At 45.6% G+C, this 14,450-nt stretch overlaps 1 protein-coding gene across 1 annotated transcript in view; it reads left to right on the top strand.

Annotated features, from left to right (window-relative positions):
• Positions 1–6,057: 6,057 nt before the first annotated feature.
• Positions 6,058–14,450, top strand: part of MCTP1 (multiple C2 and transmembrane domain containing 1) — a 1,759,297-nt gene continuing 1,750,904 nt past the window's right edge. The window contains exon 1 of the mRNA XM_086960921.1: positions 6,058–6,165. Within this exon, the coding sequence (XP_086817047.1) occupies positions 6,109–6,165 (57 nt within the window). The 5' untranslated portion in view covers positions 6,058–6,108. The remainder of the gene's footprint in view (positions 6,166–14,450) is intronic.

The raw sequence follows: 14,450 nt of genomic DNA, 5'->3' as shown, positions 1-14,450 counted from the left end.
GACAACCCGAGATTGTGCATTGGCACAGTTCTGTGTGTATGCTTAAAATTAAAAAGGTGGCTGTTAGAAATGGGATTTCTGGTTGGCTAGGGCATATGCCTAAGCCAGGCAGAAACCGCCACTCTAATCAGGGCAAGTGAGTTACATGCTGAAGATAACCCCTGCTCACCCCCTTAGTAACTTGGCACAAGCAGTCAAGCTTATTCCAGAGGCAATGTGTAAAGCGTTTGCACAAATACACACACACACAACAGCAACACACTAGGCACACCACAAAAGAAAATCCACACAAGGTTATATAAAAAATAGCTTTTGTATTATCATAAACACATTAGATCATAACCACACATATACACTGTGCCAACTGGCACTAGGCAATATTCACAGGGGATTATATACAGGACCAGGCCAATCGGGCCACGGTCACATTAATCAGAACAGGTAAGTAAATGCAAAACACAACCAGTAACCACTGGTACCATAATGACCTAAGCATTATCACATTAGCATTAGACACCATCCTAAAATATCATAGCATGACATTAGGCATATCCATATTAGGCCCAAACCTTATTAGCCTAAGCACATTAAGCACTAGGCCTCACCAACATAACAACATTATGCATATACATCCTAAACATAAACACATTATGTCATAGGCATCATAAGCATAAATCACCTTGCGCCCTACCAACATAAAACTGACCCCCTGGCCAACTGGCCTTTTGCTGCGGCTCAACTGCCCTCTGTCCCAAAATATCAGGGCTGGCTGCCAATGCAGCAGAATCCAAAAGTGTGCAATTGCGCAGGCACCACTGTGCCTCCTGGGTCCCCACTAAGACTCCTAACAATGAACTGGCCTAAACGTTGCAGCTGCCGCTAATTGCTGTGCAGCTGTGAAAATCACTATAGGCCCTGGTGCTCTATGTGCCCTCAGAAGCCCCTCTCTAGGACTCTCTAACAATGAAAAGTGCCCCCTTGGTGCAGTTGCCCGCTACAGTGGCACAACTGAGGAAATAAATCAGAACTGTCACCACTGTGCCACCTTAGCCCCAATTCTGGACTCAGATACCACTTTCCCAAGACATTGCAGTTGCCCCCTATGGCGGCGCAACTGAGAAAATCACTAGTGGGCACTGGCACCTGTTGGAGCCCCACTCGGGGACTCGAGAATCAGAAATGCCCAAAATGTTGCAGCTGCCCATTGTCTGGCAGGGCAGCTCTGAGACAACCAAACAAGGGCACTTTGAGTGCCTCTTCCAGCACCCGCAAAACATCCACGAGCCCCTCCACTCACCGGGACTCTTCTGGTTGACCTCTGATCTCCCGACGGCAGGGAGAAAGGCCCCAACACTCTGCCTCGAGCGGCCGCGCTCTCCTGACTTCACCCGGGCCCCCACCTGGGACTTCTACGTGAGGCAGGACCACGAGGGCGGGGTGGGCTCCCGCTGAACCTAGGCTCTCCTCCTTCCCGGCACACGTGGGGCTCTCCTCGTTCTTCCGGGAGCCCCGCCAACAACAGCCGCACCTCTCTGTTTCCGGTCGGCCCACTCACAGTCACGCACAGGCGCTGAACTTCTGGATTTCTTCTGCACTCCTCTTTCCCGGGTCGTGGCAGTGATTCACTTCGGCGATTTCAGAGTGCAGGGTGGGCTCCCGCCACATGGCAATAACATGGGGTAAGCTCCCGCTGTTGAAATAACACCAACGCGGGGTAGGCACCCGCTCTTTTAGAAAATGCCCAAAAACACGGGGGAATCCCCACATCGGAATTCCCTCTGACAGGGCTGCAGCTCGGTGCTGCGAAGCTCATGCTCTCTTCTTCCTTGGGGAAGTAAAGCACAGCACTCCAGAGGTGCTAGATGTCCAAAGATCCATGGGGCATGGCTGGGCCCCCAGCAGCAGCAAGCCCCCAGCAAGTCCAGGAACAGCACAAAATTCATAGGGTCACGCCCCTATATTTATACTACTATCCTCCTTTGTCTGCAGTCCAGGGCTTTGGGGGAACCAGTTGCAACTGGCTCAGGGGTGAATAAGACCACTTTGTTTACAAGGCTCCTATTCCCCTTTGTCAGGTGGGGGCTCGTCATCAGATAGGCCACAGGGGGGCGGAGCCAGCATTGTACAGGCTAGGCACAGACCTATTCATGGAATAGGAACTACTCCTCCCGCTACTCCACATGCAGATGTCCCATTCATCCTAGTGCTGACTCACCCTACCCCTCCTGGAGCCACACACACCTCACCAGCCCCTGTCACTCAAAAGCCAGACATGCCATTCACATCAGGCAGGCAGACATATAGCACATAGAAATGCTAACTTCTAAAGGTGGCATTTCTAAAAAAGGTATAATAAATCTGCGCACACCATTGCGTAGCATTTATTATCGCTATTCCAAATATACCAAACATGACCACGCTGCACCTCTCATATCAGGAATTACCAATGAAACACTTATCAATGAATTCCCAATGCATTCCTAAGGGAGGTCAGCCCCACAGTAGTGAGAAACCAAAATGGCTGTTTGTCACTACCAGGACATGTCACGCACTTAAGGTACATGTCCTATCTTTTACCTACAATGCACCCTACCCATAGGGCTAGCTAGGGCCTACCTTAAGGGTGACCGACATGCAGTAAAAGGGGGGCCACAGACATGGCACACACTTTAAGTGCCAAGTCACAGTGGCAGTAACACTGCACACACAGGCCCTGCAAAGGCAGATGCCTGGGATAGGTTTGAAAGGCTACTTTGGTGGGTGGTGCAAACAGCGCTGCAAACCCACCAGTAGCATTTAATTTACCAGCCCTGGGTATATGAGATACCACGTTACAAGGGACTGACAGGTAAATTAGATTGATGACATTCTCATAAAGTGTCTAAAAGTTGAAATTAATTAAAAAGAATATGTGAATAAAACACAAGGGCTTATGAAAATTTAATTATTGGTCCTTTTTGTTGAGTTATCACAGAAATCAGGTAGCTAGAGCCTTCGTTTCGTTTACACGGTAAAAGAGACCCACTCTAGTTGCTTTGAAGGGCCCAACCCCTTTAAATGAGTAAAACTTTTACAAAGTGGGAATTTCTCTGTGCTTATAACTGCTTAGCAGCCTGACTCCAATCCATGTCTTGGCCTGGTTGACAGCTACACTTTGTGCATACTTTTCTGACAGCCACAATACAGGAAGGGCTGGGTGTGACTAAAGAAGCAACTGCGTCCATCTGCATACTGATAGTCTTCCTAGGCTGATAGAGAGAGAGGCGGGTGCACTTTCATTTGTATGGGCTGTGTCCTGCCCTCACACTAAGGGATCATTTACCCCCTACTGTACATCTGGAGCAAGGTCTGGAATTGAAAGGGAGTGTTATGCACTTGTACGGTTTAATTTTAAGTGCCCCCTAGATCAAAGACATTTGGAGTATAAGTAAAGGGGCTCTGACCCCATATTTGGAGAGCACTTTTGGAACTGGGACAGTCGATGACTTATGTTTTTATTTCCTCACCTGTTGCATTTTATGCCCTGATGTTGTGGTGTAAGTCGGTTTGATTCTTACATAGTCAGGATTTGCACAAGATTGCACAGTACTGGTGTTTTATGTGGTTTTATTCCCTAATCTGTTGAATTAGTAGATCTAATCCATTGAGGCATGTCGCTTTGCCTGGCATTGTTTAGGATAATGAATACCATAGTATGCACACTATTCCATGATGATGTTGATTTGGTCTATGTGATATGTACAATGTGCTATATATTATTATATAATCATGTGTAGAGTCTCTTTTGTGGTATATTCAGTGTGTTATTGGTGTGTTGCGCCAATGCTTTACACATTGCCTCTGGGGATAAGCCTGGCTGCACTCTGCCAAGCTACCAGTTGGGTGAGCACAGGTTATCTTTGGTGTGTAACTTACTTTCCCTGTCTAGAGTGGTGGGTTCTGCCTGGCTAAGGGGCACACCATGGCCAACCCGAAACCCAATTTCTAACACAGACTGTATCTTCATCCTAATTGCATCCAAATTAATATTAGTTAGTAGAGCATGCTTTAAAATGTACCTGATGATATAGATGCAAATGTATTGCCATTAAAAGGGACAGAGTAGCCATCTGTGCACACATATGTGGTGAACAATTAAGTGAGCATGAACTGCTTTAAAATTGTAAAGTTTGTGCCATTTTTAAAAAATGTCTTAGGGCAGAGACCCAGCTGACAAATGCCTTACAGTTATATTGAAAAAGAATTGGGCAGGCCAGACTTAATTGAAATTTGAAATGGTGTCCTATTTACATGAAATATTTGGTTACACTCCTCGAGCTGCATCTTCAAATGTTGACAAATTATTAAGACCACAAATGTTTTAACAATGCAGCAGCTTGCTTTTTTATTTTGTCAGTGTATTTATCTAGATTGAAGAACCCTCCCTCATTCACAAACCTGCTCTATTTTCCTCAGGCCTTGAGTGAAGGTGGAGTTGAGCCAGTGTTCTCGATTGAAATTAAAGCTGTGGTGTCGAACATAGTCTCACTTCTCAGGCAACAGCTTACATTTTCATATATCATATTTAGGTATTGCCTACTGACAACTTGTCGAAGAAGTATTGTACACATTACGATGCATAGAATGGCTTTGGATCAACCCCTTTCTCGTTGGATAGGATAACAATCTTGCCCATATCAATGTCCTGGTCTCTAGATTCAATTGCTTTCTGGAGCATAATTCCTTTACCATTCATTTGATTGGATGCATTGCATCCTCCACCTGCTGACATGAGGGAACTTCTTTTAAATGTTTTCATTTAGCACTCCGTAGGTGTGTGTGGCTTTCCCTGATCTCTACCCCATCTGCCCGTTCCCTCCAAAATGTGCCTACCTTCCACTTAAGTCTTGTCACTTCCCCAGATGTCCAGCTCTTCAGTTGTTCCCACGCTTCCTTCGCCACACATTTTTAACGTATTTATGTTTTTAACTAATATTATTTATGTGTAGGTGTAACCGTTGCACAATTCACCCGGGATGCTTCCTTCTTTTTCTGTGCCTGCCATTGCACGCATATTTGTTTTTTTTTAATTTGCAGCGGCTACCATCTTGGAATGTTCTTTCTAGCAAAGAAAAAACATTATAAGATTCCTGGACATGTGTACATGTGTGGACATTTTCTATGGTGCACCGGTGGCCAAAATGGATTTTGATTTGTTTGTTTTGCCAATGCAAACAATCATTGAGAATACCGACTAGATTGCAGTCACCTTTTAAAGTGAGCCCTATTGGCTTTGCCAATGTGTGTTCTTATTCTAGTGCTTTGAAATTATTTCAAGCTTTCCATAGTGAGTGAGGAAGTAAGAAGACAATAATTCCCTTGACCAGTGTGGACGTTCGGACCGAGGCACGTGGATAGTATGCAGTAACGAGATTTCCCCTGGGCAGTGTTTGCATCCAGTTTTCCTCTATGCGTTTAATTAGGGTCAACAGTCAACAGGCTGGTGTTTGATTTTACTGGTGAGAAACGTTCAACACAGCGTGTGCCCTGATAAAGTTTGGAATCCTTCCAAAGTAGGGAGCACGCATTAGAGAGTGGTCTTTTCAATATTAGACAGGGAGTGCCATCGAGGATTCTAAAATGTGCATGGGTGGGGTGGGGTTGGGTTGTGGGGGGTAGACATCCCAGTCCAAACTCCATCTGGTTTTTCCCCAATGGCTGACCCTATTTTACTGATTAGATCGAAGAGCGGATAGGAGGGCGCAGACAGACTGGGGGCGAGGTGGGTGGGGGGGGGGGGGGGGGGGGGGTAATACCCCTCCATGTCCACCCACCCTCCCACCACGAGAAGTCACACACAAAGTGCGTCTCCACAGCCTCCCTCGCATTGGACAGGGAGGGCGGGTCGAGTCTCGGCGTGCCCAGTTGTAGGCAGCAGGTCTTGTGCATCAGGTGTATGTGTGTGGCTGCTCGGCTGCCTGCAGTCCACAGGAGCGCTCGGTGCCTGAGCACAGGCTGCTCTGGCGGCTGCAGCGGCGCCTCCTCCTCCTCCTCAGCGAGCCAGCTGTCGTCTCACGGGAGACACGAGCGGATGCTTCACTGAACATGTCCTTTGAGTGACGGGCCACGATGCTGGACGTCTACAGACTGAGGTCCTCGGCCGCCCTGCCCTTTCTCTCCTTGAAGGTAAGGCTGCCCGGAAGAGGGGCTTCTCTGGATGTCCGCGCGCCTAGGGTTTGTGCGGGCGCCTCCTGCTCCCTTCAGAGGGTTGAAGGGTGTAGGATTCGTCCCTCTTGCCACTTTGTGATGAAAGGTGAAATACGTCTGAATCTTCTCGCTTTGTCTCAGGAATTCTACAATCATGGTACCTGTGACTGTTGCAAGTCAGGCAGCTTCAGTAAAAGATCGCTCACAAATGCATTGACTTTTTTCTGCAAGTAAGAGGAACATTGAGTGAGAAAGGGAAGTTGCTTCAGTTTCTAAGAAATAATAAGCCCTTTTAGTGTATTACTGGTGCTCTGTTGCGCGTTTCCCTTTTACTCAAGAGTCAGAAATAGTTTTGCTGCAGCGATCCCTCCTCTGTGCTGCAATGGATTTGAATGTCTGCACCTTTTCAATTGGTGGTTTCTCGCGGGAAACTCCCTGAACTTCCCTATAGAGCTATTGAAATGGAAAATATGTTTTATATTAAATCATGTACTTTTGCATCACGCTGTAGGCCGAGGTTCTGTTTCGTAGTACTGTAAATACCAGCTGTTACAATTGCACAATGTATTGGTACTCAGTTTTTAAGTATCTGAAGGATGAAAGGGTGAGTTCAACTTCCTGGGAATAAAGATCTTGACCTGCAGATCACACCTGGTGTCACCAGTGCACGTCTAGCACTTGCTGGCGTTTTGTTGACTTGTGTGCATGATTTGAGTTAGTGAAAGACAGACAGACATTATCACCTGTCCCTTGCTCCCTTTTTTCCAGTTACTGATTAGCAGATTTACAGATGCTGCACATTGTGTACTGTTAGCTATTCCATAACGTATGTACGTGCCTGTGTGTGTGTGTGTGATGTATAGCCCACGCTGTGATGACTGGATCCTCATTGCATGGGTAAACACGGACAGAACCAGACAGACGCTATCTTTGTGAGGACTGCGTTAAGAGGTCTGGTCCCAGTAGTGTGTTTAGCTACTTTAACCCCTTCACTGCGGCGGCTATTCCGCCGCAGTGCTAAGGGGGCGAGGCGGCCGCATGCTGGTGACGGCACCGCTCCGTCACCAGCGTCGGTTGCGCTGTGCTTATGACGGAGCGGTTCCGTCATGGCCCGCCCCGCTCAATGGAACGCTCAGCGCAGGCGCGGAATTCGCGCCGCGCAGGCGCTCCGAGCGGGCCATGACGGAACCACTCCGTCATCAGCACAGCGCCACCGCAGCTGATGACGGAGCGGTTCCGTCATCATCAGGCAAGGGGTTAAAGTGAGTGTATCAAAAAAACTAAAAGTGCAGTTATATTTACCTCAGCCCGCTTTCTAACCTACCCTACACTCAAAGCGCGGGTGGAGTTACAATAGTAAAGGAACACTTCATCACGGTCAATTGCCGGTCCTCATAATAATAGGTATGTTATGTTGTGTGTGTGTGTGGGGGAACGTATAAATCCTGCTGTGGGGACCGGCTCTGTCTTCATAACGCTAGTTAACCTTGTCAGAACCGAACAAACACTATACTTGTAAGGACCAGTGTGTAGTGAAGACCAGTCTCCATAGTGTGTTGAGGTACTTTCAAGCGAGTGTATCAAAAGAGTAAAAGCGGAGTTAGATTTGCCTCAGTCCACTTTATAACCTTCCCTGCTATCAAAACACGCATGGAATTAAATTAGTAATTACACACTACATATGGTCAGTGGCAGGTCCTCATAATGATGGGCCGTGTGTGTGTGTTAGTGTGCGCGTGTGTGTGTATATGAGGCAATCATTTTTTTCACATACATGGAAAAGTTCTGGAAAAGCTGACTTTAAACAATGTGCAGGATCTGTAAGTCTATTAATCAGAAACTGATACAAGTGAGTACGGAACATATATCTTTGTAGAGAAAGGAGTGAGGCGGAGAGATAGGGTTACTTTTCTTCAGTCATTGTACCGGAGTGGAAATTCCACTCAGTCAGTTGCAAATGATTTTGATTGGACCTATTTGTTCACATTGAACTATAGGTGGCCAAAGGAAATCATGGAATTCTGTTGTGTATGTATATACGGGACTCATGTATGGAGCATGCATCTTGGATAAAAACAGATGCACACCGAGGGCTTTATCAGCATTTATGTGAAAGGGGCATCCATCTGAGGAAATATTAAGAACTGCAACTCCCAGACTGCAACGTGTGACTCATGCAGAGTGGACCAATCAGGACCCACAATTTCGCATATCAGGAAGTTGCAGTCCTCCATGCCTCTTTTGACGGCTACTGCCTCTGAGGAAGAGTTGATCTCGAAACGCGCCAGGCAGCGGTCTGCTGCTTTTAAAGGCCTGGATAATGCGAGCTGTTTGTACCAAATAAAAGCTTGATGGTGAACAAGCGGCTTGTGGCTCGAGTGCTGCTCAATTGTTGTGAGTGTTATGTAGAGGTGGCGGTCCTGCCGCTGAACGGCACCACCCCAGAAACAGGGGGCCACGGAGCCCAATGTTACGGGACTTGAATGTGGAGCACAAATTATGGATAAAAACAGACACACATTTCGGGGCTCACTGAGGGCTTTATCAGAGCATTTATGTGAAAGGGGCATCCATCTGAGGAAATATTAAGGACTTCAACTCCCAGACTGCAACGTGTGACTCATGCAGAGTGGACCAATCAGGACCCGCGATTTCGCATATCAGGAAGTTGCAGTCCTCCATACCTCTTTTGATCGCTACTTTCTCTGAGGAAGAGTTGATCTCGGAACGCGCCAGGCAGCGGTCTGCTGCTTTTAAAGCACTGGATAATGCGAGCTGTTTGTTCCAAATAAAGGCTTGATGAGGAACAAGCGGTTTGTGGTTCGAGTGCTGCTCAATTGTTGGACAACCCAGTGAGCGTGATGTAGAGGTGGCGGTCCTGTCGCCGAGCTGCACCACCCCAGAAAGAGGGGGCCACGGAGCCCGATGTTACGGGACACATTTGTGGAGCACGAATCATTGATAAAAACAGGCACACATTCCGGGGCTCACTGAGGGCTTTATCAGAGCATCTATGTGAAAGGGGCATCCATCTGAGGAAATAATAAGCACTGCAACTCCCAGACTGCAATGTGTGACTCATGCAGAGTGGACCAATCAGGACCCACTATTTCGCATATCAGGAAGTTTCAGTCCTCCTTGCCTCTTTTGACCGCTACTGCCTCTGAGGAAGAGTTGATCTCAAAACGCATCAGGCAGCGGTCTGCTGCTTTTAAAGAACTGGATAATGCGAGCTGTTTGTACCAAATAAAGGCTTGATGGGGAACAAGCAGTTTGTGGCTCGAGTGCTGCTCAATTGTTGGACACTCCAGTGAGCGTGATATATATCTATATATATATATATATATATATATACACACACATATATATATATATATATATATATATATATATATTGCACTCCTGCTTGATTTCCTTTTGCAAGATGCACTCCAACGCTAACAGCGAGCATAAAGCCTGTGCCACATCATAGGTACGGAAACGTCCATCTGCCGATTCCTTTCACAGCCCAAACATCACTATCACTATCACCTGACGCGTTTCGAATGTAGCATTCTTTCTCAAAGGCCAGTGATGACAGGAAACAACGTAAGTCCAGACACTGCTGCTCTGCATTTATTGATGCGCGCCCTCTATGGATATCCCAACTAAAAGTAACAGACACCATAAACAATTATAACAGCTGTTTTAAGATACGACTGGAAAGAGCTGGAATTTTCTTCGCAGTAGTTCAGTAAATATCCACATGCGAACAATTTGGTCCTGATTGAACTATTTGTCGCTGGACAAGTGCAGCTCCTACCAGGATTAGCAGCAACTGCAGTGCGCGCTGTGCCTGTACAAAGAACACACAGCCCACTCATGGGGCGCAGGATGAGTGCTCTGCGCACATTTGCTCACAAAGTGCTCCAGAAATTACCCTCTCCAACAGATGTATCTTTGCAAAGAGCGGATTTATTGGATGACTGACAAGGCGAAACCAAGGCAACCAACTACAGCTGTATTTCCAAACAAATAATTCTTAGTATGTGGAAAGTGAAAAGAAGGAGAGGCTGGGCACAAAATCCTAAAAACTTACAGTGAACTCGAAGAACAATGTTGTATCATTTTTAAAATGGATGCTGCAAAGTAGTGCCAAGGGCGGGGGAGGGGGCTGATGCTTATTGGTAGGTGCTGTTTGTCTCTACTAAAGATACTTGCTAGACGTTTTTAAGTCATAAATGTAAATCCTACTTAAAAAGCGTGATTTCAATTGAAGATATGTATTGGTCACTTCAAATTCAGTATTTGGCCAATAAACCACCAGTAGGTCAAACCCAAACACTATACTCATATAAAATTCAGAAATAATAATGACATTATTATCTATAGTATGGCAACGTTTCATTTTCAAGAACAAAACGTAGTGGCGCACAACCGTTGAGAAGCTTCAAGCATGTTCATAGTACATTAACTTACGAAAGAAATCATTCAGGGGTTTTTAATATTTATTTATGCATTAAAGTTTATATTGGGGTTTAGAAGATGGTGGCATTATTTGCGAGCACGTTTTTCATTTGAAATTCCCGGCTATGGATTCTGGCGTGAACACTTGTACTCCTAACTTCTAAATTTTTTCCCGGTGTGTGACCCTGGGCAAATCACTACTATGAACGTCATTTAGGGATAACCCATGGTAGCAGTTGGTATCGCTGGGTAGCTCTTTCAACCTGTGGCATTAAATAACGCTCTGTCATTCCAGGTATTCTAAAGAGTTAAGAATGGCTATCGAAGCCTTAGTGTAGTGTTACCATTTTCCTACACCTTCAGCACCAAATAGGAGGTATGTATTAATTTATGTATTTAGGAGTTTTATAATGCGCCATGGACAACCTTTAGGTAGTTTCAGAGTGCAGAATGCAACAGAAAGGCTAGTAGCTGTTGTCCAATCAAGAATGAATGAGCTAAGTGGAGAATAGTAGACAGCCCTGTGATGTCACTGGAGGGCAACATGCATGTGACCTGATGTCTGCTACCCATGCACACTTATGCAATGTTTCCAACTTGGTTCTCTAATCTAGCCCATTGTGAGTGTCTAGAAACAGGCTAACCTCCACTATTAGGAATTACATTTAAAACAGGGATCAGCAAAGCCAATCGGTTTCGCCTATGCGAGAACTATTGACTTTGCTTAGTCTATGCTCCAGACGAAAGATGGGGAAGTGAAGCCGGCACGCACTGCCCAAATAGGAGATAGCCAATGACAGTGAAAAATGAAGCCCATGAATGGTTCTAGCAAACAATATCTCCCCCAAGTGAGAGTGCATGCACCAGCGCATGCACTGCCAGAGGCGAGACCTAAAAACAAGGCACTGTAACATTTTTGATGAATTACTTTTAAGCCCTTCATTAGAGGGACATTTTTAGCACAGCATTGATGGCTCTCATTACACATGCAGGGCTAAATTCCAGTTACTTTGGAAAATGCTTGTTTGCACAGGGATCATTATTACAAGTGTTGTGATAATTATCAAACCTCGCCATTTCCCCTAATAGAGTCCGCCAGGTCAAAACTGTTGAAATGTATCTGGAGGATAAGGGGATAAGGCCTGTAAAAAAGACAAACATGCTGAATTCAGTGCGTTAAACACCCATTACACATGGTATAGCTCATTTGCAAGTTAATAGTAGGTATGTTCCAAAGTGGTAAATACCTCACCCCCAGGGTATTGGTATGTACAATGTTTGGCATATACCTCACCCGAGTCCAACTACCTTGTGGATCTAAGAGTCGGTGCTAAATTAGTGTGCAAAACACTGAAAATGCCAAAATATGTGTTCAAGTTCTTTGTGCCCACATTGTAGCACTAAGAGATAGAACATGCCCAAGAGCCTGACATCGGCATGCACAAATGGTATCTGTGCCGGTGACATTATGCAGCTGAAACTAGCACCGAAAATCCTTCCTTGCAGGATGACTTTTCGGTAATAAGGGCTGTACTTATTCATAAGACAGCTTGGCTGACCTACGACTGTTAATTTCAGGTCTCAGTGGCTACAAGGAATAATTTCTAAAACCCTGTGCTTTTATTTTTGCTGTGATCGAGTAAACGCTCATGAATATTGTCTGTTTTGTGTTTTGCAAGCATTTTATGGTAAAAATCATTTCATTTGTATTCCACAACCGAAACATGATGAATCTGTGTGAAAGGGCCTAGGAGAAGACAGTGAAACTTCAAAACGACCTATAGACCCAGGACCTGGGGAGAGGAGAGACACATATCTTTCAGTTCACACCTGAAGGGGGAGCCAAGTCAGAATGATGAGCTTGTATATGGGAGGAGGGGCAGTAACAAAGTTTATGAGGCATAGAAGTAATGAGAGGCAGTCCCAGGTGGATGGAGCAGTAAATAAGAATAATTAATCAGGGGTGGGGGTGATAACAGAGAGGGCGTGTAGCACGCGTCTGCCATGGCTTACTGCTCAGTGACCAATCACAGTTCAAGCTTGATCTTTACAGCTGGTCGTCAGCAGTATGCATTAACAAGAATTTCATGAACAGTAGGGAGACAAGAGGCCCCGCGAGACGAGACTGCACCCTGGGCCTGAGCAGTTTTAAGCGTTTTAGAGTTAGCAAAACAAATTTAACGGGATGTGGTGGCCACAAGGGAAGCACAGACATAAACAAGTAGAAAATGCGTGAACAGAAAAAACATAGAAATAAGTGTGTGACGAGAGGGCGGTCCATGAGATAAAGCATTTCTCAATGCACAGTAAGAAGTGGGTGACGGGCTGTGTTCTGTAACAGGGACGGGGGAGGTAGCCAGAAACTTCCGAAACTTTCATAATTGATTATAATGAAAGGACTAGGAGTAGAAAACATTATAAAACACTACTTTCTTGGTAAAGCTTTGTGCGGAGTATGTGTTGAGCAGGAAGGAGGACTAGGAGACCATGTGGCCACCTGTCACCCAGGGTGTAACAGTCCTGGCGGAAGAGGGAGCACCACCCTTCAAGGCACCATCATCAGTGCTTAGTTAATAAAAGAGTAAGTACAAGGGCCCAAAGTTTTTCTTAGAACCTGTGGCTGGTGCTACTGAATGTTGTTGTGCCGAGCACCAAGGCTGCATAGTCTCGACCCCCCCCTCATCCCTCTTTAATCCACCTCCAGACACTCCCCGACTTTTGAACTCACTCTTTCAGGTTTTTTCCATCCATGCATTCTTCCGTTGTCAATGTTTTTCCGTCTTTTCTTTTCCCCTCCTGCTCATTTCCTCCATTTGTGTTTTGTTCTCTCTTGCTCTGGATCAACATCTGCTGAGGAAAAATAAGTGATGGTCCCCAAACAGAAGTACCTGTTGGCCCCATCTGCAACTACCAGGTCAAATTAAGCACTGGCCCTCATTCTGCCTCAGGGCTGGGAGCAGCCATGACATATGGCAGCCAGTCTCAGGGTCGCACCCAACCATTCTGTGGGTGGGGTTCCACCATTTTGGATTACGCCACTGCAGACGTCCTGGGTCGCCCACATGAAACTTGATACCCCTTGCTGGGGAAAGGAAGTCACAAGCAGCTGAATGGAAGAAGGGAAAATGGCTTTAAGGGGAGGCTGAATCCTCCATAAGTCACTCCTTCATGTCCAGTGACCAGATGAACAAAGACAAGCCTACCCCATCTCATTGTCCATCAGTGTTTCGTCGCAAGCCCGACTATGTGGTTCAAAGAAAAGGAAACATGTTTAGAGAATGCGATAAATGATTTACTCAGATTTTAAAATCATTTATGCTGCTGGGCTACACAGCTGCACTATCCATTGGTACAATGGTCTGCTATTTTTGAACCAACATTTAGAATCAGTGGTGCTAGAACCAATTTCAGAGTGGAGATGCGGCCATCAATGTAGCATCCCTGAAATAATGGGGTTTTTACACACAGAATAAGTGTATCAAATGAGAGATGCCCATTCATCCGGAAAATGATGGAGATGTAGTGTTTGTGCAGTGGTACATTTTTCAGTACAACAAATAGAACTAAAGAATGCTGTGGCAGGGTAATTCCATTTAACATAGAGCTCAATTACCACTGAAATGACCGCTTGAAATGCCCACTAAATTTGCATCAGGAATGCAGTTTTATTGCTATTCTCTTATGATGCAAAAGCATATGTGGAAATTGGATTCTTGCGCGTATTTATAATTAGTGCATTACACAGGTGAAGTGTCTTGGTTTGCTTTACTCCCAATTAAATTGTTTTTTACATCCCATGTCAGAATTACAGAAGAAAG

Source organism: Lissotriton vulgaris, chromosome 3_1 (genome assembly GCF_964263255.1).
Source record: "Lissotriton vulgaris chromosome 3_1, aLisVul1.2, whole genome shotgun sequence".
Taxonomy (NCBI): domain Eukaryota; kingdom Metazoa; phylum Chordata; class Amphibia; order Caudata; family Salamandridae; genus Lissotriton; species Lissotriton vulgaris.
Note: the sequence above shows the minus strand (reverse complement) of the source record. Positions and strands in the feature narration are given on the sequence as shown.